This window comes from Mus caroli, chromosome 6 (genome assembly GCF_900094665.2).
Source record: "Mus caroli chromosome 6, CAROLI_EIJ_v1.1, whole genome shotgun sequence".
NCBI lineage: Eukaryota > Metazoa > Chordata > Mammalia > Rodentia > Muridae > Mus > Mus caroli.
Window position 1 is genome coordinate 32,158,404 of NC_034575.1, and position 20,676 is coordinate 32,179,079.

The following is a 20,676-nucleotide window of genomic DNA, read 5'->3' on the forward strand; positions in this document are numbered from 1 at the left end:
TAAGATCTAGTTAGGGTAACAGAAACTGACTTAAAGATCAATGTCTAGCCTCTTTGTCTCTGCTAACTTAGTTAATTTAAGCTTTAGCTGTTTGGATAAACAGAGTCATTTAAAAAAAACCCTGATATTCGGTAACGGTGCATTATGAACAAGTCAAAAGCTAAAGTTCCCAGCTCTCTAAAGACTGTATTTATGGTTTAAATTTTGATTTTATTTTTTTGATGCTAAAAGATTTTCAATTAAATCTTAAATACGAATTATTAAGGCTCAAACTCAACAGGGATAAAATTATAAAAGCTACAGACTTATAAACTACTAAAGATAATTAAGAAATGAAAGTTAATTTTCTGGCACTTAAAAATTATCAGATTTTCCCTGGTCTATAAAGTGAGTTCCAGGACAGCCAGGGCTATACAGAGAAACCCTGTCTCGAAAAATCAAAAAAAAAAAAAAATATCAAATTTTGCAATGTGCTCAAAACTGTACTTGTAGTCATACTAAGTACAAATGCAATTCATTATACAGGGGCAAGCTTCATTTAGCATCCTGAATATGTTTTCAAGGTTAAGCCTAAAGCAATAATTAAAATAATAATAGTAATAATAATAATAATGAAGTTTGTTTATACAGACAGTTTATCTTGCTGACAGGCTTCACCCTAAAAGAGATAACTCACAAAACAGGTTCCAATATAAGTTTTTACTATTTCTTTATTTAAAGGGATTTTCTTTGCAATAGGTAAATTTTAAAAACTACTATCGGAACATGATAGTAATCGTGAACTACTGGCCCCTCTGTCTCTAGAGAACACTAGCAGAAAAGGCCCGTGGATGGGAAAGCCAGAAACAGCCTGACTCAGGAGCTGGCGGGCAGCTGCTCCAAAGGCTTTGTTCAGTGAGTTGTCTGTTCCTGAGACTACGGATGCGTTCCCTGCAGGTGCCTCATCAATGCCGCATCCATCCATGGTGCACTTGGAGTAGCAGCAAAATAAGAAAATTTACCTTGCCTTTTACATAAAGGAAGAAGACTTTTTCATTTCACGCCTTTCAGGCAATGAGAGCCGGGACGCTGCGGCGCAGATTCCTTTTTTATTTATGATTACCAAAACTTAAATTTTAAAATTTATATTTTTGTACAACATAAGAAAAAAATTAAAAACAACTGTGTAAACTGACTTGGGATGGACTTTGAAAACAGGAACTAATTTTTAAAAATGTTTTGAAAAAATATTTCATTTGGATAATATGGTAACTGCTAATTGCCAAAAGTAACTTCATGTTTCTCAAATCCCCCTTGGAGGTCAAAAGGAGTTAAATGAAAACATCAGTAGAAATTAAGTTATCTGGAAGTTTTCACCTATTATATTTTGAAACAGCCTAAAAATCTGTTACAGCAGACTGTCTACAAAATGTGGTACAACTGAAGCCATACAGCAGCTTATCTTTCTATGAAGCTGTTAAGCTTTGATGTTGCTCCCAGTTTTTGTTTCGTTTACAATATCAGCTGGCTATCAGCATTCATGATGACTTGGGAGAACGCTGTTATCTTCTCTTTCAGGACGCTCTGCATTTGTTTCTCAGGTACTTCTGAACACCCTGTTCCCTAACGGGAGAGGCTTGAGCTCAAAATTAAAATTGCCCTGAACCTTAAAAAAATCTCAAATTTCATAGCATGAACTTTAAGTCTTTAAAAGTTATTTGCCACTAGGCATGGTGGCACATGCCTTTAACCCAGCACTTGGAAGGCAGAGGCAGGCAGATTTCTGAGTTCGAGGCCAGCCTGGATTACAGAGTGAGTTCCAGGACAGCTAGGGCTACATAGTTCTCTTAGTAAAATCCTGTCTCAAAAACAAAACAAAACGAAACAAAAAAAGTTATTGGCCATTGTTTATTAAATAGATTTTGTTCATTTTTTAGTTTTATGCCTTTGGTCTTGATAAATGATCTAGACTCCAGCAAGAAAAGAAGTTAAAGTAGGCTCGTATGAGCTATCCTCTATTAAAGACACTGTTTCCTACAATCTAAAGAATTCTTAAATCTTTTTTAAACTTTTTATTTATTTACTTTGAGACAGAGTTTTACTAAGCAGCCCTGGCTAGCCTGGAACTCACTATGTAGACCAAGCTGGCCTTGAACTCACAGAGACTCAGCTACCTCTGTCTCTCAAGTGTTAGGATTAAAGCCTTGCACCATCATGTCAGGTCCCATTAAAGGAATAATTTGACAGTATCCCAAGCTTCTAGTGTATAATTAGTGGTGAATGAACATCAAATTGACAACTGGAACTACTGTTATCTATGTCTGGGATATTCACTATTGTCAAGTACATAGACATCTATGCTCAAAATTCACTGTAGATAGGTATACTGTCTTTCCCTGACTCATGCCCCAGGAGTGGGCTGAGACCCAGAAAAATAGCATTGTGTTACATTTAAATTTTTACTTTGTCAAATAGGACCTTATACATGTCCTTTCAAAGAGTTCCATTACAACTAAAAACTGATAATGATCCTGTCTAAAGCATCTTTTAAATAATAAGAGCTAAAATCTAATCAATGAAAAGGACCTGATGTTCTAACATCAAGGAGAGACTATGCTTATGTCTTTCCAGAAAATAAATAAAACCCCACACTTCCCACCTTGATGCATCTGGCACAAAATCCCCTAAGGTCATCAGACAAATGAAATATCTGAAAGTAGATGACAAACTAATCAAAAGGAGATGTGTGGTTGTACGAAAATGACCCCCATAAGTCCATAGGGGGTGGCTTTGTTATATGTGGCCTTGTTGAACAGTCTGTTACTGGGAGTGGGCTTTGAGGTTTCAGATGCTCAAACCAGGCCTAGCATTGATATCTCTTCCTGAACTGTAAGACAGCCCCAATTAAATGGTTTTCTTTATCAGAGTTGCTTTGGTCATGGTGTCTCTTCACAGCAATAGAAACCCTAATCAAGACAAGATGGAATAGTAAGTCTATTGCTAACTTGTGGGGAGAAACATCAAGACTTTAACTCATAAACTGAGACTTTGGGGAAACAGCAAGGACACTATCCTTGTGTGTCCTTGGGCACAGACCCAAAAATGTTGTTCCTATGTTTACTGACTCTATTTGTTCATTAACTCTCAGCTTGTCAATGCAAAAATCTCAATAGTTTTTGTCAGGTTCTTAAAAGACACACCTGTAAGAGCAGACAGTTTGATTGTGTTTGCCATGCTAGAGATTGTTTTTATGTTCTTTGATTGCTAATCACAGGACTAGTTACTGATACACAAAGAGAAGTCTCAAAGGTGACTTATATGATTAGTAAAACTATTAATACTGTGGCAAAAATATTAGCAGAAATTAATCAAGAGATGGGCGAAGTGAAGACCACAGTTTTATAAAACAGAGCCACTACAGATGATTTGTTGCTCAAGATTAATCTTGGTTGTCAACAATTTCTTGGCATGTGTTGCTTTAATGTGTCAGATTTTTCTATTACCATGGATGCTGGGGGCAAGAGGCCCTTGTGCACACAGATAAGCACTGGAGAATCCAGGAAAGTTAAGCATACCGCTTATCTCCTCAAAGGGAGAAGATTTTTACCTGTCTTCCTCTTGGAAAGGGTATAGTTTATAACCTGGTGACTTTTTGCTATCTGTAGAGCCAGGCTTCACCCATACCCCCTAGAATGTATGTTTTGTTAATCCTAGACCCGTCCCCTACCCCCCATGTTTTGATCATTGCTTCGGAGCCAACAGAACCCATCTTTATAGAAGAAGCCATGTGTGTCTTGTAAAGAGTTTCCATGTAAATATATCCTAAGTTTGTTGTAACTTGGAACTGAGTTGTCATCAGAAAACTTTTTTTTCCAAAATTGTGGTGCTTAAATATGACTAAAATAAACCAACAGATGTCAGACTTGAAGAAGTTCATCCCAACACCTGCTAAGTTGGGCTGAGTCAAGTTTCATTCTTACCTCACCTGGATCGTTTTCCTGCCAGCTGTGACACTTGCAGGGACCCCCACAATCATTAAACATCATATTCTGTATAATTACATATTACATTATTTAAAAGAGACAGTAATGTATAATATGGTATATAATTTTATGAAATATAATGTTTTATATATCATAATATTATATGTACATATAATATTTACTAGAAAAGTATATAAATTGGTAAACTTGATTTGCAAGGCCACAGCACATTGGCCTGTTGACAACTCGAATTATCTATTTTTAATTCTTAAGTCTAAATAAATGTTTTGTGTTTTACAGCCTGGAAAGGAAATTTACCCTAGAGATGAAAATGGCCGAACTATATATGACAAAACAAATCTGTGTGCCACGTGGGAGGTGAGTTCATGTGAGCATCTATTGTAAAATGTGGGTAGCTATTGTAAAAGGCCTACATTTTTTACCTACAGCCCCTATTATTCCTACACAAGCCCTGAGAGCTGAAGCCGTTACATTCAATAACAAGTAACAGAATTTCTAGCCACATGTGTAGACTATGAAACCTCCCTTTGTAGGTGCTCAGTAAGCCTTTCTTTTAATCTTGAAATGTGTGTGTGTGTGTGTGTGTGTGTGTGTGTGTGTGTGTGTGTGTGTGTGTGTGCTTGCACACATATATCATGTCAAGGTATATCTTGTGGGACCATGTGGGTCCTGGAGAATTGTACTCAGGTCATCAAGCTTGGCAGCAAGCCTTGGTGTTGAAGAATTCTTAATTCTTTCTGAAGATAGTAATTATCAGGAATGGAAAAAGAAACAGAGAATGTATTCTACCAAAATAGTACTTTAAAACATAAATGAGATAACTCACTAGTTTAAAATTGAGTTTTAAAAATTAATGTGATGTCCAAAAGAAATTAAAAATAGCCCATGTAAAGCTAAGAATTATCCTAGTTCCATTTGTGGACCATCCACTGGCTCTTTTCCCTGGGAGTGTATGAGTGGGAAGGTTCAAGAATGTAAGAAAACTGTTGTGAGTGTATGCAGGGAAGGGATGTTCTACGCTGGCCTGGGGGTGGATTACCCTGACTCAGCAAGTTATCTCTCCCTGCCTTTACTCCAGCTCTGTCTGCCAAGCCAAAGCCAAGAAATGAGGATGAGTAAGGATTTCTGTCTATTTCTTTCTGGGGGTACAGCTGATGGTGTAAACCACAGAGATGTCTGGAGGGTTTTCTGATAGCCATGGCCTGTATCCAAAAGGCCATCCACTTACTTTATTGTTGTGATGAACTTGGGAGTCTGGTCCTCCCTTCTAAGGGGCTGGCTGGGAAGGAAAACCAGGGCTCAGAGTAGCAGCACATTCGCTTCAGAAGAAAACTTATCTCAGTTATATCCCAAGGTAAACAGAACAGAGGACCAAGAAGGCTTTTGTCTTAAAGGCCTTAAAAAGAGAAGTCAGCTACACAAATAAAGAGCAAAAACAAACAAAAAACGAACTTAAGCAAATAAGTAAAAATAGTAACAAGGAAACATTTAAAAACACATGGGAATGCATATTCGTTAGGAAAAAATATAGATTTTTTTCTATTTATTTATTTTTTTATTAGGTATTTTCTTCATTTACATTTCCAATGCTATCCCAAAAGTCCCCCATACCCTCCCCCCCCCNACTCCCCTACCCACCCACTCCCACTTCTTGGCCCTGGCGTTCCCCTGTACTGAGGCATATAAAGTTTGCAAGACCAATGGGCCTCTCTTTCCAACCCTTCGTGTGAACAGCAGAAAACAAAACAAACAATAACAACAACTACCAGTTCAAGATGAAAGGAAAAGCTAAGCAATAGAAAGAATAAAGTTAGAATTCCCAGCTAAGAGGACAGAAGGACAAAAATGGCAGTATTTGAAGAAGGAAAGATCGTAAGTCCAGAAAGGAGGGGAAAGAACCCCACCCATGCCTGCGTGGAGCTGGGAATGGGCCTGGGGCCTCAGGAAAACATCCGCGTCCTCTGAGACATTGCAGCAACGCAGAGCATTTTACTTCTGCAGAAAGGGGCAGGCGCTAAACCAAGTAAGGAATCTTACCAGCTTTATTCCTGGCTCAGAGGGTCCTGTACCTCAGCTGATGGGTGTGGCCAGGCCTGGCCTCACATTCTCATGTGATTGGCTGACTTAAAAGTTAGTGAGCAGCTGATAAGCAGGACCCAGACTGACACAGAATGTAAACTTGAACATATATTTTGATTTCAGGAAAGTGCTAACCTGAGAAGAGAATTTATTTTATTTTTATTATTATTATTATTATTATTATTATTATTATTATTTTGCTAAGCGGTATTTTTACAGTTGTCTTTTAAATTGGTGTTTTCCTTGTCTTATTTACTCCTTTGACAGAAAAGACAACATATTTCTTTCACATTTCCCACAATGGTTATAACATGGTTTCAGAATATCAAGGAGAAATAGTAGGTGAAAAAAATTAAGCCTCTCAGAATATAGTAAATCCATAAATGACCCGTCCAGCAGGTCCAGTTATTCAAGGGTCTTGAGGGGATCTTCTCCTAAGAACCAAATGGGGGGAGGGAGAGACGAGAACCTTGTGCAATGAATGACACATGGAAGCAGTCTGAGTAGCATCAAGGTCTTACTGTATTTAGCAAGGCTCAAGGCTTAAATGCACAAACAAAGGAGGAAGTACTTCTCAGCAGGAGGGATGGGGCAGTGGAAATTTTTCTTTTGGCGACTACACAGGGAAGCAGGAACTTGGTGGTATCAGGGTACATCTTGTGGTCAGGACATCCAGCGCAGACTTAGGGCTGGAATAATCTGTGGTTGTTCTCAGAGCCGTGCGTCGGTGGCCCACTTTTGACCCCCTTTTCTTCTGGAGGGGAGAGGCCCAATTCAGAGATCAGGACAATTGTGTTGTCTTAATAGCTCCCAACACATAAATAAAGTCAAATAATCAAAAGTAATCAACTGAAAAAGAAGGCACAGAAAGAAGGGAAATGAATGATGTAAATCAGAAAATAAATTCCCATCAGGAAGACGTAGTGATGCCAATAATCATAGAATATGTGCAGTGTAAGCTCCTCAATGGAAAGGTAGAGCTTGCCAGAATGTAGGAAACCAAGTCCCATTGTGTGTGCATACATGCGTGTGTGTGTGTGTGTGTGTGTGTGTGTGAGAGAGAGAGAGAGAGAGAGAGAGAAATAATTTTAAATAAAAAGACAGAAGCATGTTAGCAGAACCATGTTAGAAAAAATACATTAGGTTAGCCTTAATCTGAAGAAATCTGGGTTGGCTATTTCAGCTTCTAGAAAGGAGCTTAGGCATGAAGCCCAGGCTAAAACAACAGAAAAGAGAAAGTAAGCAGTCCGTGTTTGTCATTGGAGATTTCAAAGCCGCTTACTAAATAAGAAAATAACTACACATAAAATCTGTGGGATTTATGAGATTCATGTGTGGTCAACCTTTTGACATAATTGACTCCCATAGAACTCTCCACCCAAATTCAGCAGAGGGCTGGAGACATGGCGCAGTGGCTAACAGCACTTGTTCCTACTGTGATGGACCCAGGTTTGGCACCTAACAACCATCTATAACTCCAATTCAAGAGGATCTGATGCCCTCTTCTGGACTCTTATGGCACTGCACACATGTGATGCTCAGACATTCATGAAGGCAAATTACCCATACTCATAAATAAAAATGAATAAGTCTAAAAAGAAAATAAACAAGCAAACAAAAACCAGAATGCCAGTTTTTAGTACCCATGGAAAATGTAACATAATTATGTTTTCTCATCCACAAAATATCTCAGTAAGTATTCTAGTTATTCAAAGTGTGCCATCTTATTAAGCTAAAATTAAATCTGAAACCAAGAACAAAAAGATATCTGAGAAAACATCAAATATTTAGGAACAGAGAAACACATGTAAATAATTCATAAGACAAAAAGGAAATAAAACCAACTATATGCAATCCACATGCTAGACTCACACAATTAGAAACTGAGTCTTTAAAAAAACAATATTAAATATTTAGATAGAAATTTGATAAAATATGCATAAGCTTTCAACATTAAAAAACTATGCTCTATAACTAAGTGAAATCAAAGCTCTAAATAAATGGAGAAATATACACCATTTCTTAATATTCAATTTTTATGATGTGAATTCTTACCAAACTTGTCCAAAGACTCAGTAAATCCTAGTAAAAAACTAAAATCACTCATTGAAATAAGAAAAAAAACTAATGCTAAAATTTATATGGAAATACAAATATCTACAATGCCCCCAAAGACCCTAGATAAAACAGAAAAGAAGGAGGCATAATGAGGAAGCATTGTAGGCATGTATGAAATTTCCAAAGAATAATTTTTAACGATTTTTATTTGTTTCTGCGTGAGCATATGCCATGCATGGAAGCCCATTGAGGCCACGAGAGGACTGAAGTTACAAGCAGATGTTAGCTGTGTGACATGGGTGCTGGACAGTGAATTTGGGTCCTTTAGGAGCCATCTCTCCAGACCCATTAAAAATAAACTTAAAAATATTAATTAAAACAGGAGTTGAAGGAGTTACAATAGATGTAAGAGTTGCTACACAGTTACAGAAATTGTATCCGGAATCAGTAGAACAGAGTAGGAAATGCTGAAATAGATCCACAGACTATGATGTCAAGATACTAGCAGGAGGGCCAGCGAGCAGGGGGGCGGGGGGGGAGATTGCCTCTTCAGTGGTGTGTTGAAACCAGCTCACACCAGCTAGCAAAACATGACTCTGCAAATATCTTTCCAACTGCATGGTCAGGGATGTCACTTGGCTGGCTTGAATACAGCCTAGAGATAAGGTGACATCACAGGGGTTGACAAACGCTATAACTGGGTTGTTCTTTCCCTGCCCTGGATAACTGGGTGTTAAATATTTATCCGCACTCCACTGCAGGTGTTTATAAATGGATAGTGTAAATGATTTTACTGTATGTGCATATATTAGAATCTATCAAAATGCATTTTCTTTTGTTTTAGTTTTTATAATATACATCTATTTGGGGATGGGGTGGGTGTGTACAACAATATTCATTCTTGCCTTCTGAGAGCATCTTTCCTGACTGTTGGCATTTTTCCCTACAGGCATTGGAAGCTTGCAAAGATGCTGGCTTGGTGAAATCCCTTGGGGTGTGTAATTTTAACCACAGGCAGCTGGAGCTCATCTTGAACAAGCCAGGACTCAAGTACAAACCAGTCACTAACCAGGTAGATCGGAGTGGCTTTGGCTAAGTGGGGAGAGGTATCCAATAGAACTTTAAAATGATAGCAAGGTTCCTGGGCTCTGCAGCACAAGGTCTTCCTGGTGCTCCATAGAAATCATAGTCTAAGACTCTAGACCACTCTTCTTTTAATTCACATCCCTTAAGAAAAAGGGCCCAGCTGGGCAGTGGTGATCCATGCCTTTAATTCCAGCACTTGGAAGGCAGAGGCAAGCAGATTTCTGAGTTCGAGATCAGACTGGTCTACAGAGTGAGTTTCAGGACATCTAGGGCTACACAGAAAAATCCTGTCTAGAAAAAAAATATATAAGGATGAGAGGAAGAGAGAAGAAGAAGAAGAAGAAGGAGGAGGAGGAAGAAGAAGAAGAGGAAGAAGAAGAAGAAGAAGAAGAAGAAGAAGAAGAAGAAGAAGAAGAAGAAGAAGAAGAAGAAGAAGAAGAAGAAGANAGAAGAAGAAGAAGAAGAAGAAGAAGAAGAAGAAGAAGAAGAAGAAGAAGAAGAAGAAGAAGAAGAAGAAGAAGAAGAAGAAGAAGAAGAGCCAATACAAGGCCAGCCTGGGTCATGGAGCAAGTCAGACCCCAGGCCAAGCTATATCATAGTTCAAGGCCTGCCTTTATGCTACAGAGTGAGACCCTGTCTCAAACAAAACAAAACAAAACAAAACAAAACAAAACAAAACAAAACAAAACAAACAACAACAACAACGCACACACAACAAGCCAAACAAACAAACAAACAAAAAACCCACTCAGGCATAGTGGGCACATCTGGAGAGGCAGAGGAAGATGAGCCTTGAGGTCACCCTGGGCTGCAGAACAAGAAAAAGTGTGTTTCAAAGAAACAAAACAAAACAAAACATTAAGCTATTTTGAGAGCTCAAATCCAGGCAAATGTAACCAGGACTTGTTTTTTAAAGATTTATTTATTTTACACTGTTGCTGTCTTCAGACACACCATAAGAGGGCATTGGATCCCATTACAGATAGTTGTTGTGGTTGTTGGGAATTGAACTCAGAACTTCTGGAAAAGTACTCTTAACTGCTGAGCCATCTCTCCAGCTCCCAGGATATTTGTTTTGCTTGTTTTTGAAGAAGAAAAGTAATGGGAAGGAAATGAGAGCTGCCAAATCAAGACATAATAAAGAGGATTTAAAATAATACAAGGCTCAGAAAATTAAGGAAGTAAGGTCCGTTCAGGACAGGAGCTTGAGACCAGCAATACCAATACCCTATCCCCAAAACTAAATAATATCTAAAGGGTGGCATGTGACCTAAGATACAAATTAATAAAAGAGGATAAATACTTAGAGGCTGACAAAGGCATAATAAAAACCTCTCCAAAACGAAACCGCACAAACTAGTGGGAAAACATGAATCTTTGAGTAGTATGAGGAAAATGGCTGACTCTCTTAGAAACAAGAAGAGGTCTACTGCACAGCGCCCTCCAAGGTTAAAAAGCAGGACTCATTTGTAAATACAATAGAAAAACTTCCAGAAAGAAGTTTCCTGGAGGGCTGGAGAGATGGCTCAGCGGTTAAGAGCACTGACTGCTCTTCCAAAGGTCCTGAGTTTAAATCCCAGCAACCACATGGTGGCTCACAACCATCCCTAGTGAGATGTGACGCCCTCTTCTGGTGTTTCTGTAGACAGCTGCAGTGTACTTATAATAAAGAAATAAATCTTTTTAAAAAATTAAAACAAAAAAAAAAAGAAGTTTCCTGGAACAATGTGTACAAAAGGAAGCCATGGAAAAGTCATGAAGAAAACTTGGAGCAATGTGGAAGTACTGGAAGGAGGACTGGGCTGCAGCCAATTGGTGGCATGCTCCTGTAGCGTGCACACTGTCCAGGGTTAGGTATCTAGAACTGAGAAAAAAACTGGTAGGAACAAAGGGCATGCAAAAATAGAAAGTGGTGGGGTTTTTAATATAATAGAATCCACAGAGTTATGAACTAAAAGTCTAATACAAGTGAATCGAAATCCGTGATAGGCAAAATAAACAGATGGGAATTCACAGGAAAATAGTCCCAGGAGTATGAAAGCTAGGAAAAATGCTTGCCTCGCTGTAAGAGAAAGCCTGATTGAAATATGATGTTCTATTACCTGTAACACATTCATATCATGCTTGCACAGGACCCAGGTTCGGGCCCCAGCACCCACCCAGCAACTCACAATCATTTGCAACTCCAGTTCTAGGGGGCTTGATACTGACTTCTGGTCTCCACAGGCACTGCTGCACACATGTGATGCCCACACACGTATGCAGGCAAAACATTCACATACATAAAGTAAAACTAAAACAAATCCTATTTAAAACAAAGCAAAACAAAAAAACAACCTACCAAACTTTTGAGAGTTTTAACAATGCTCTTCTAAGCAAAGGACATAGTGTCAATGAATCAATGAGTGCCCACTGTTCAGCCTTTCTGGATAGCTATTCCTATTTGTGGTTTTTTAGTTTTTCCACTGCGTTTTTATTTGTGTGTGTGTATGTGTCAGAAGTTGGTCCTATCTTTCTACCATGTGTATCCCAGGGATTGGAACTCAGGTCACAAGGCCGGCTGGCATCCACCTTTACCCACTGTGTCCTCTCTACAGCGCCTGAATAGCGTTCTAAGCTATGTAAAAGTTCATTTGATGAAGGGCCTGAGCTTTGTTCTCTTCTCTAATGTAACCACACAGGTGGAGTGCCACCCGTATTTCACCCAGACAAAACTCTTGAAATTCTGCCAGCAGCATGACATCGTCATTGTCGCACATAGCCCCTTAGGGACCTGCCGCAACCCATCATGGTAAGTCATGCTGTGTTCTCATCAAGAAATGTCTCTTTCTATGAGGACAGGGCAGAAAACCAGTGTGAATTAGCTGAGTAGGAGACTGTCTTTGGCTGTGGGATCGTCAAGAAATGGCCTGTTCATGTCAAGTTCCCTGTAAACAGATGAAAACTCACCATACCTTCCTTACTGAGGGGCTGACTTGTTGAGTACACTCAACGTATGGCATTTCCAACAGCTGCCCGATATGTAAGAAACATTCAGTAGATATTGAGGTATGATTGGACAGAGTTTCTGCAGTTGCATTCAGAAAGCTTTTAAGCTGTTGAATTTGGTACATGGTGGCAATACCTCTGATGGAATCAAGGAGCTTTAGGAAAATGTCTACCTTGATTGCAAGAGTTGAGCTACTTTCTTCTCTTCTGGTCTTTTTGCCTTTCCCTATATGTCTACTTCAGACCAAGCTCTCTGTAAGATTCTTCATGCTATAGGTACACACATGAAGAGAGAGAGCTGTGTGTGTGTGTGTGTGTGTGTGTGTGTGTGTGTGTGTGTGTGTGTATTATAGACATGTCTATTATGTGTCCTCTGAATCAGCCCCACCCATCTGCCTCTCTTGATCTTATGCTAGAACACCTCTTGATTCCATGATTGGTTACACTCAGAGAACTTGACTAGAGGTGACTTGAGTGTCCTGGCAGTGACCAGTGAACGAGAACACACCAGCAGGTGACTGATGGCTTTTTGCCTTTCATCTAAAGATGACGTGCATTTTCTTTTCTTCCCCACCGCCCCACCCTGAAGGGTGAACGTTTCTTCTCCACCCTTGTTAAATGATGAACTCCTAACCTCACTGGGGAAAAAGTACAATAAGACACAAGCTCAAATTGTGTTGCGTTTCAACATCCAGCGAGGGATAGTTGTCATTCCTAAAAGCTTTACCCCCGAAAGGATCAAAGAAAACTTTCAGGTAAGAGACATACCTTTGGACTTATGGAGAGACGGTGCTGACTGCTCTGACCCCCCTGGACAGTGTTCTGACTATTGTGATGACCTTCATCTAGCACAGCATCAATCTCATGTACACCCCTTCTGTGTCCTGCATGTCCAACACTCCTCTGCCTGTGTAACTCCTGCCAAACAGACATACTCCAGACTTGTAGACTAAAAGCCAACATAGACTTTCTGTGGCTGTTTCCACTGCTCTCTTCCTGTTTAAAGCAGCCTCTTGGAAAGGAGATCTCCTCTCAGTTCACTTCTATTATTTTAGACCCATTAAAACCGAACTCTCACCCTGGCTGTCTTGGTGGGCAGCTTTTCTGGGGGCTACCAGGGACTTGTGAGTGAGCAGATCTGGGACTTCATTCTCAGCCATTGTGGGGTCATGGCTTTCATCCACATTTAGTCCAGTTGACATGCTCTACCCCTTGGAACATTTGCTCTGACAGAAAACTAGATGATATGGAAGTTTTGAGAAGAAAAGCAAGAGCTTGGGTGGTTGGTGTGGGTTTCCGAGAGGGTCAAATGCAGTCCACACTGGCCTCAAACCTTCTGTGTAGCTAAGGATGGCTTTGAACTCTTGAAGCTTCTACCTCTACCTTCCAAGTTCCCAGGTTACAGGCATGACTACCTGGCAGTTAGTTTAATTTTATAGTATGAAATCTCCACTTATGTAAGGTAATTTTTGCCATGAAGTAAAAAAAGACTACAGAAAAATCAATTCGCACTGAACAAGGAGAAATAGTGATTAGAAACAACACAAAAAGAGAGAATGTGAAAGTTCACATTAGGTTAAAAACCATAATTTATAAAAGTGGACTTATTTGATTTAGGTCCCTGTTACTTATACATACGGACTCCCAGAAGAAACAGAAGCACTGCTACGTTTATAAAAGGCACTTGACAAATTTACATGATAGTGTAACACAGAAGCTGTGTTTCTTTTTCTTTACTTATTTACAATGCTAATGTATATCCTTTTGTTTTAGGATAAAATGTTCTGTAGATATCTGTTAAGTCCATTTGTTTCATAACTTCTGTTAGTTTCACTGTGCCTTTGGTTAGTTTCTGTTTCCATGATCTGTCCATTGATGAAAGTGGGGTGCTGAAGTCTCCCACTATTATTGTGTGTGGTGCAATGTGTGCTTTGAGATTTAGTAAACTTTCTTTTATGAGTATGGATGCCCTTGCATTTGGAGCATAGATGTTCAGAATTGAGAGTTCATCTTGGTAAATTTTACCTTTGATGAGTATGAAGTGTCCCTCCTTGTCTTTTTTGATAACTTTAAGTTTAAAGTCGACTTTATTCGATATTAGAATGGCTACTCCACCTTGTTTCTTGGGACCATTTGCCTGGAAAATTGTTTTCCAGCCTTTTACTCTGAGGTAGTGTCTGTCTTTGTCACTGAGGTGGGTTTCTTGTATGCATCAAAATATTGGGTCTTGTTTACATAACCAGTCTGTTAGTCTATGTCTTTTTATTGGGGATCTATTGTTATTAAGAGATATTAAAGAAAAGTAATTATTTTCTTCCTGTTATTTTTGTTGTTAGAGGTAGGATTCTGTTCATGTGGCTATCTTCTTTTAAGTTTGTTTAAAGATTACTTTCTTGCTTTTTCCAGGACATAGCTTTCTTCCTTGTGTTGGAGTTTTCCCTTTATTATCCTTTGAAGGGCTGGATTCATGGGAATTTATTGTGTAAATTTGGTTTTGTCATGGAATACTTTGTTTTCTCCATCTATGGTAATTGAGAGTTTTGTTGGGTATAGTAGCCTAGGCTGGCATTTGTGTTCTCTTAGGATCTGCATGACATCTGTCCAGGATTTTTTGGCTTTTATAGTCTCTGGTGAGAAGTCTGGTGTAATTCTAGTAGGTCTGCCTTTATATGTTACTTGACCTATTTCCCTTACTGTTTTTAATATTCTTTCTTTGTTTTGTGCATTTGATGTTTTTATTATGTGACAGGAGGAATTTCTTTTCTGATCCAAACTATTTGGAGTTCTATAGGCTTCTTGTATGTTCATGGGCATCTCTTTCTTTAGGTTAGGGAAGTTTTCTTCTATAATTTTGTTGAAGATATTTACTGGCCCTTTAAGTTAGGAATCTTCCTTCTCATCTATACCTATTATCCATAGGTTTGGTCTTCTCATTGTGTCCTGGATTTCCTGGATGTTTTGGGTTAGGATCTTTTTGCATTTCACATTTTCTTTGATTGTTGTGTCAATGTTTTCTATGGAGTCTTCTGTATCTGAGATTCTCTCTTCTATCTTTTGTATTCTGTTGGTGATGCTTGCATCTATGGCTCCCAATTTCTTTCCTAGGTTTTCTATCACCAGAGTTGTCTCCCTTTGTGATTTCTTTATTGTTTCTACTTCCATTTTTAGATCTTGGAAGGTTTTGTTCATTTCCTTCACCTGTTTGGTTGTGTTTTCCTGAACTTCTTTAAGGCATTTTTGTGTTTCCTCTTTAGGGGCTTTTACCTGTTTAGCTGTGTTCTCCTGTATTTCTTTAAGGGAGATATTTATGTCATTCTTAAATTCTTTGACCAGCATCATGAGATACTATTTTAAACCACAATTTTGCTTTTCTGGCGTGTTGGGGTATCCAGGACTCATTGTGGTGGGAATACTGTGTTCTGATGATGCCAAGTAGTCTTGGTTTCTGTTGGTAAGATTCTTGCATTTGCCTTTCGACATCTGGTAATCTCTGGTGTTAGATGTTCTTGCTGTCTCTGGATGGAGCTTGTTCCTCCTGTGAGTCTGTAAGCCTGTGTCAGCACTCCTGGGAGACCAACTCTCTCCTGGCAAGACCAGTGCACAGAGGGCTACAGAACAGACCCACCTCTTAGGTGCAGATGGAGGCCTGTAGGACCCTGTCCCTGTTGCTCTGCCACTTCTGCTGCCTGTGCACCTCTTGAGTAGGTCAACCTTAGAGAGTCACTGGAGAGAAAATGGCAATCTCACCTGAGTCCCTGGATCAGACATTTCCAAAAGCCTGTATTTCATAGAGTCTTTTGTAGAATCATCCTAGAAAGAATAATTTTCATCTGAAAAGGTGCTTTAATTTTGGCTGTTCTTTTCTTCAAATTAGATATAGAGATAGATAGATAGATATTTATAAATCTATAGATATATTGATATATTAATATACCTGCCAAAGTAGACTTTTAAATTTGGTCTTCTTCTTATTTGGGAAATATTGCATCTATAATTAGAATAAATCTTAGAGTCATCTCTCATTATTGATTTCATGAAATCTGTGACCTCACAAGGTCTGCTGCAGTTTGTCACTAGGATCCACGATAGAGTCACAGACTGGTGAAAAGTAAGTGGAAAGACCCCTCTTTTGAGCTATTAGTTTGTTTGGCACTGGATTTATGTAATTAATTTTTTTAATTTTTATTTTATTTTATTTTATTTTATATATGTCAGTGTTTTGCCTGCATGTTAATATGTGCACTGTGTGCATGCCCAGCTCCTGTTGATGCCAGAACAGGATGTCAGATCCCCTAGAAAAGAAGTTATAGGTGGTTGTAAGTCAGCACATGGGTGTTGGGAATCGAACTTCAGTATCTGGATAATAAATAATCAAAGAAAAGAATCCTCTGAAAAGAACAGTTAGAAATGATCTATAGAGGAGCAATTAAGTTCGTGTATTTAATATATCCTGTGAAAGATAAATGAATAAAAAATAAGAACAGATCACGAGGACCACTAATACATAAATAAAGGGAGATAGCTATGCTACATCTATACACTGTACCTGGAAAGAGAAAAAAGCAGAGCTGTGAGTGAAGAGGAACTGCTCACTTTTCCTCCCATGTGTGTTTCTTATCTTACAGTAGTACTGATTTACAAGGAGCATAGATTTACAGACTGCTTACATAATTACAAATTATAAACAGGTAAACTATATAGATTTTAAGTGAAAATAAAGATATTAAATGCTAATGCAGAATAACTATATATAAACAAAGTATAAAAGCTAGGAAAAAAATAAAAACAGGCTAGTAAGACGATTCAGTGGCTAAAGGCACTTGTTGCCAAAATTTCCATCACTTAAAAAAAAGAGCTCAAGGAGGTACACATAGTAGCCCACACTTAATCTCTGTACTGGGGAGGCAGAGACAGACAGATCTCTGTGTTTGAAGCCAGCTTGATCTACAAAGTGAGGTCCAGGACAGCCAGGTGATTTCTAGGACAGCCAGGGTTACATTGAGAAACCATGTCTCAAAACAAAACAAAACAAAACAAAACAAAACAAAACAAAACAAAACAAAACAAAACAAACAAATGTCCAATCCTGAAAGACCACATGGTGGAAGGAGAATTAATGCAAACATATACACATACATACACTAAATATATAAATGTGAGAAACACAGAAAGAAAATAATTGAAACAAACCCCTAGAAAGATGTTTTAAATGACGAGAGAAGCTTAAAGAATGGTGCACACCTGTGATCCCAGGAAGTTGACACAGGAGGATTGTGAGGTAGAAACCAGCCCAAGATAATACCTAGCATGTTCCAGTTTGAGCTACAAAGCAAGACATTATTATTATTATTATTATTATTATTATTATTATTAATTATTATAAGCAATTTTATTCTTTTAAAAAATTCTTCTCATACATTGAATCCTGACCACAGTTTGCCTTCCCTCCCCTGCAAACCCTATTCCCATGCCTCCTATCTCCCTCAGATCAAACCCTTCTCTTCCCTTCAGAGAATAGCAGGCCTCCCAGGGACATCCAAGGACATGCCATAACAAGCTACAACAAGACCAGGCACATACCATGACATCAAAGCTGGGCAAGGCAGCCCAGTAGTAGAAAAAGGGTCCCACAAGTAGGGGAAAGAGTCAAGGATAGTCCCTGCTCCCACTGTTAGGGTTTCCATAAGAACACCAAGCTACTCACCCATAATGTATGCAGAGGACCTAGGTCAGACCCCTACAGGCTCCCTGGTCTCTGCAAGTTCTCATGAGTTCCAGTCAGTTGGCTCTGGGGGCTGTGTTCTCCTGGTGCATCCCTGATCCCTCTGGTTCCTCTGATCCTTCCTCCCCTTTGTCTTTGGGACTCACAGAGCTCCACCTTGTTTGTCCGTGGCACTCTGCATCAGCTCCCATCAGTTGCTGGATGAAGTCTCTCTTGTCAAGAAACACTTAAAAAAACATTCTTGGCTGTCGGGGAGATGCAAATGAAAAGAATGAGCAGATTTAAAAGCTAGGAAATATTATTTTCAGTGTGTAAAGCAATACTCTAGAATTTTTAAAATCTAGTGTTTTATATTGTCTTAAAGTTTCATTGCTGTGAAGAAACACGAGGACCAAGGCATCCTTATAAAGGACAACATTTAATCAGAGCTGGCTTACAGGTTCAGAGGCTCAGTCCAGTATCATCATGGTGTGAAGCATGGCAGCATCCAGGCAGGCACAGTACAGGAACAGAGTTCTACATCTCCATCTGAAAGCTGCTAGTGCAGCTAGGATGAGCGTCTTGAAGGCCACATCCACAAGGCCACACCTACTCCAAGGCCACACTAACAGTGCCACTCCCAGGGCCAAGCATATATAAACCATCACATGTGTGTGTGTGTGTATCACATGTGTGTGTGTGCGTGTGTGTGCGCGCGCGCGCACACACACACACACACATAAGACTTCTTCACATGTGGAACAGTAGACGTTTTAAATGCATACTCTTTGGTAAGTCTGAATCATCCCAAGCAAAACTGCTTTTGAGGCAAAGGTCAGAGCAGAAGATCAAGCTGTCCCCCACCCTCCGCTTTGATGCACCACACTCCCACACGTACAGGAGCCCAGCTCTTTCAGATACTGACAGCTGGGCTGGCTCTTTTAAAAAGAGCCTTAGCTGAGACTCTCCTCTACTGTCTCCACTCTCTGATTAATCTTCACAAATGTTCTGTCTTCTATTTCCACTATTTAGATCTTTGACTTTTCTCTCACGGAAGAAGAAATGAAGGACATTGAAGCCTTGAATAAAAACATCCGCTATGTGGAGTTGCTCATGTAAGTGTCCGAGGATCACTAGTCCGGCAGTGCTTGTCACATGTTAACAATAAAGGCTCCTGTGAACCCTTGCCTGTACCCACCAGGATGAGGGATGAGCAGGATGCTCTGAATATTAGATAGGCTTAGGTGGATGTCTGCCACTTAGGTAAAGGTGTGGCATGGAGACAAAGAGAATTAACCCTTCATGCTATATCTGCTAGAGCAACAACACAAATTCTGAAATAACACTGTTTACGTCTAGCGAAAAATCAAAGCAATACCCAAGTTGGAGCAAATTCCTTTTTAAAAAACTCTGAAGCCTGCTTGTGTAGTAGTAGAAAGAGTGTCAGGTTGTGAACCAAGATCCTAGAGGTTAAGTCAAATACTTTCTTGTCTGTAAGATTCATAACATTGGGGCTGGGAAGATAGCTCAGTGGTTAAGAGTACTCAATGCTCTTTAGAAGTTCAGTTTCCAGCGTCCATATCAGGCAGATCACAATCACCAATAACTTCAGTTCCAAGGGAGTTACTGGTCTGCAAAGGCATGTAGTACACAAAGTTCACCCTCACACAACACCCAAAAATAAAAGTAGATAAATAAACTAAGCATGGTGGTACATACCCTATGTCCCAGCCTTTCAGGAGGCAGAAGCAGGAGGATCTCTGTGAATTCAAGGCTAGCTTGTTCTAACCAGTGAGTTCCAAGCCAGACAGAAATATTGAAGACACTTCTTTCAAAAATAAATACATAAATGAATAGAGCTGAAGAGATGGCTCAGTATCTAAGAGATGGCTCGGTGTCTAAGGACCTGGGTTTCCAATTCTCAGCATCTACATGGTAGCTAATAATCATCTGTGACTTCAGTTCTCAGGACTCTGACACCCTCTTCTGGCTTCACCAGGTACTAGGCAAGCATATGGTACATAGAGGTACATGAAGCCAAAACACCTATACACATAGAAATAATGAAATAAATCTTTTAAAAACATGATTTAGAGCTTCAAGCTCTGCCTACCAGCTATCTTTTCGATGAGACTTTACCACACCATATGTCTTAGTTAGGATTTTACTGCTGTAAATAGACATCATGACCAAGGCAACTCTTATAAGGACAACATTGGAGCTGGCTTACAGGTTCAGAGGTTCAGTCCATTGTCATCAATGCGGGAACATGGCAGAATCCAGGCAGGCATGGTGCAGGCAGAGCTGAGAGTTCTACATCTTCATCTAAAAGCTGCAACTGGAAGACAGCCTTTCAGGCAGTGAGGGTGAGGGTCTTATAGCCCACACCCACAGTGACACACCTACTCCAACAGGGCTGCACCTTCTAATAGTACCACTCCCTGAGCCAAGCATATACAAACCATCACACCATGTATAATTATTGTCAAGCTCACCCAAAACACTGTTCCCTAAACACTGCAGGTCTTTTAAATTAAAATTCATGTGGCTTATACACAGATAGCCAAATGTGTATATGCATGCACATATTTTGCTCTTCATTGCTTCCTGTTTGATTTCTCAAATCATGTTGGTGGTAACTATATTTGGTCTTCTCTTTTGGCAGTGAGTTCGGCAGCCCCCATTAAGCTAAAGGCACAGAGTTGGAACACAGTTGATCTCACTACTTTTCACGAGTAGGAAAGTATTTTGAATGCACTAATATTTTGATTCTCTGGATTA

At 39.4% G+C, this 20,676-nt stretch overlaps 1 protein-coding gene across 2 annotated transcripts in view; it reads left to right on the forward strand.

Annotated features, from left to right (window-relative positions):
* Positions 1-20,676, forward strand: part of Akr1d1 (aldo-keto reductase family 1 member D1) — a 37,443-nt gene that overhangs the window by 14,171 nt on the left and 2,596 nt on the right. For both annotated transcript variants that reach the window (XM_021165557.2, XM_021165556.2), the window contains 5 exons: positions 4,263-4,340; positions 9,070-9,192; positions 11,888-11,997; positions 12,784-12,949; positions 18,928-19,010. In XM_021165557.2, coding sequence (XP_021021216.1) covers positions 4,263-4,340; positions 9,070-9,192; positions 11,888-11,997; positions 12,784-12,949; positions 18,928-19,010 — 560 coding nt within the window. The remainder of the gene's footprint in view (positions 1-4,262; positions 4,341-9,069; positions 9,193-11,887; positions 11,998-12,783; positions 12,950-18,927; positions 19,011-20,676) is intronic.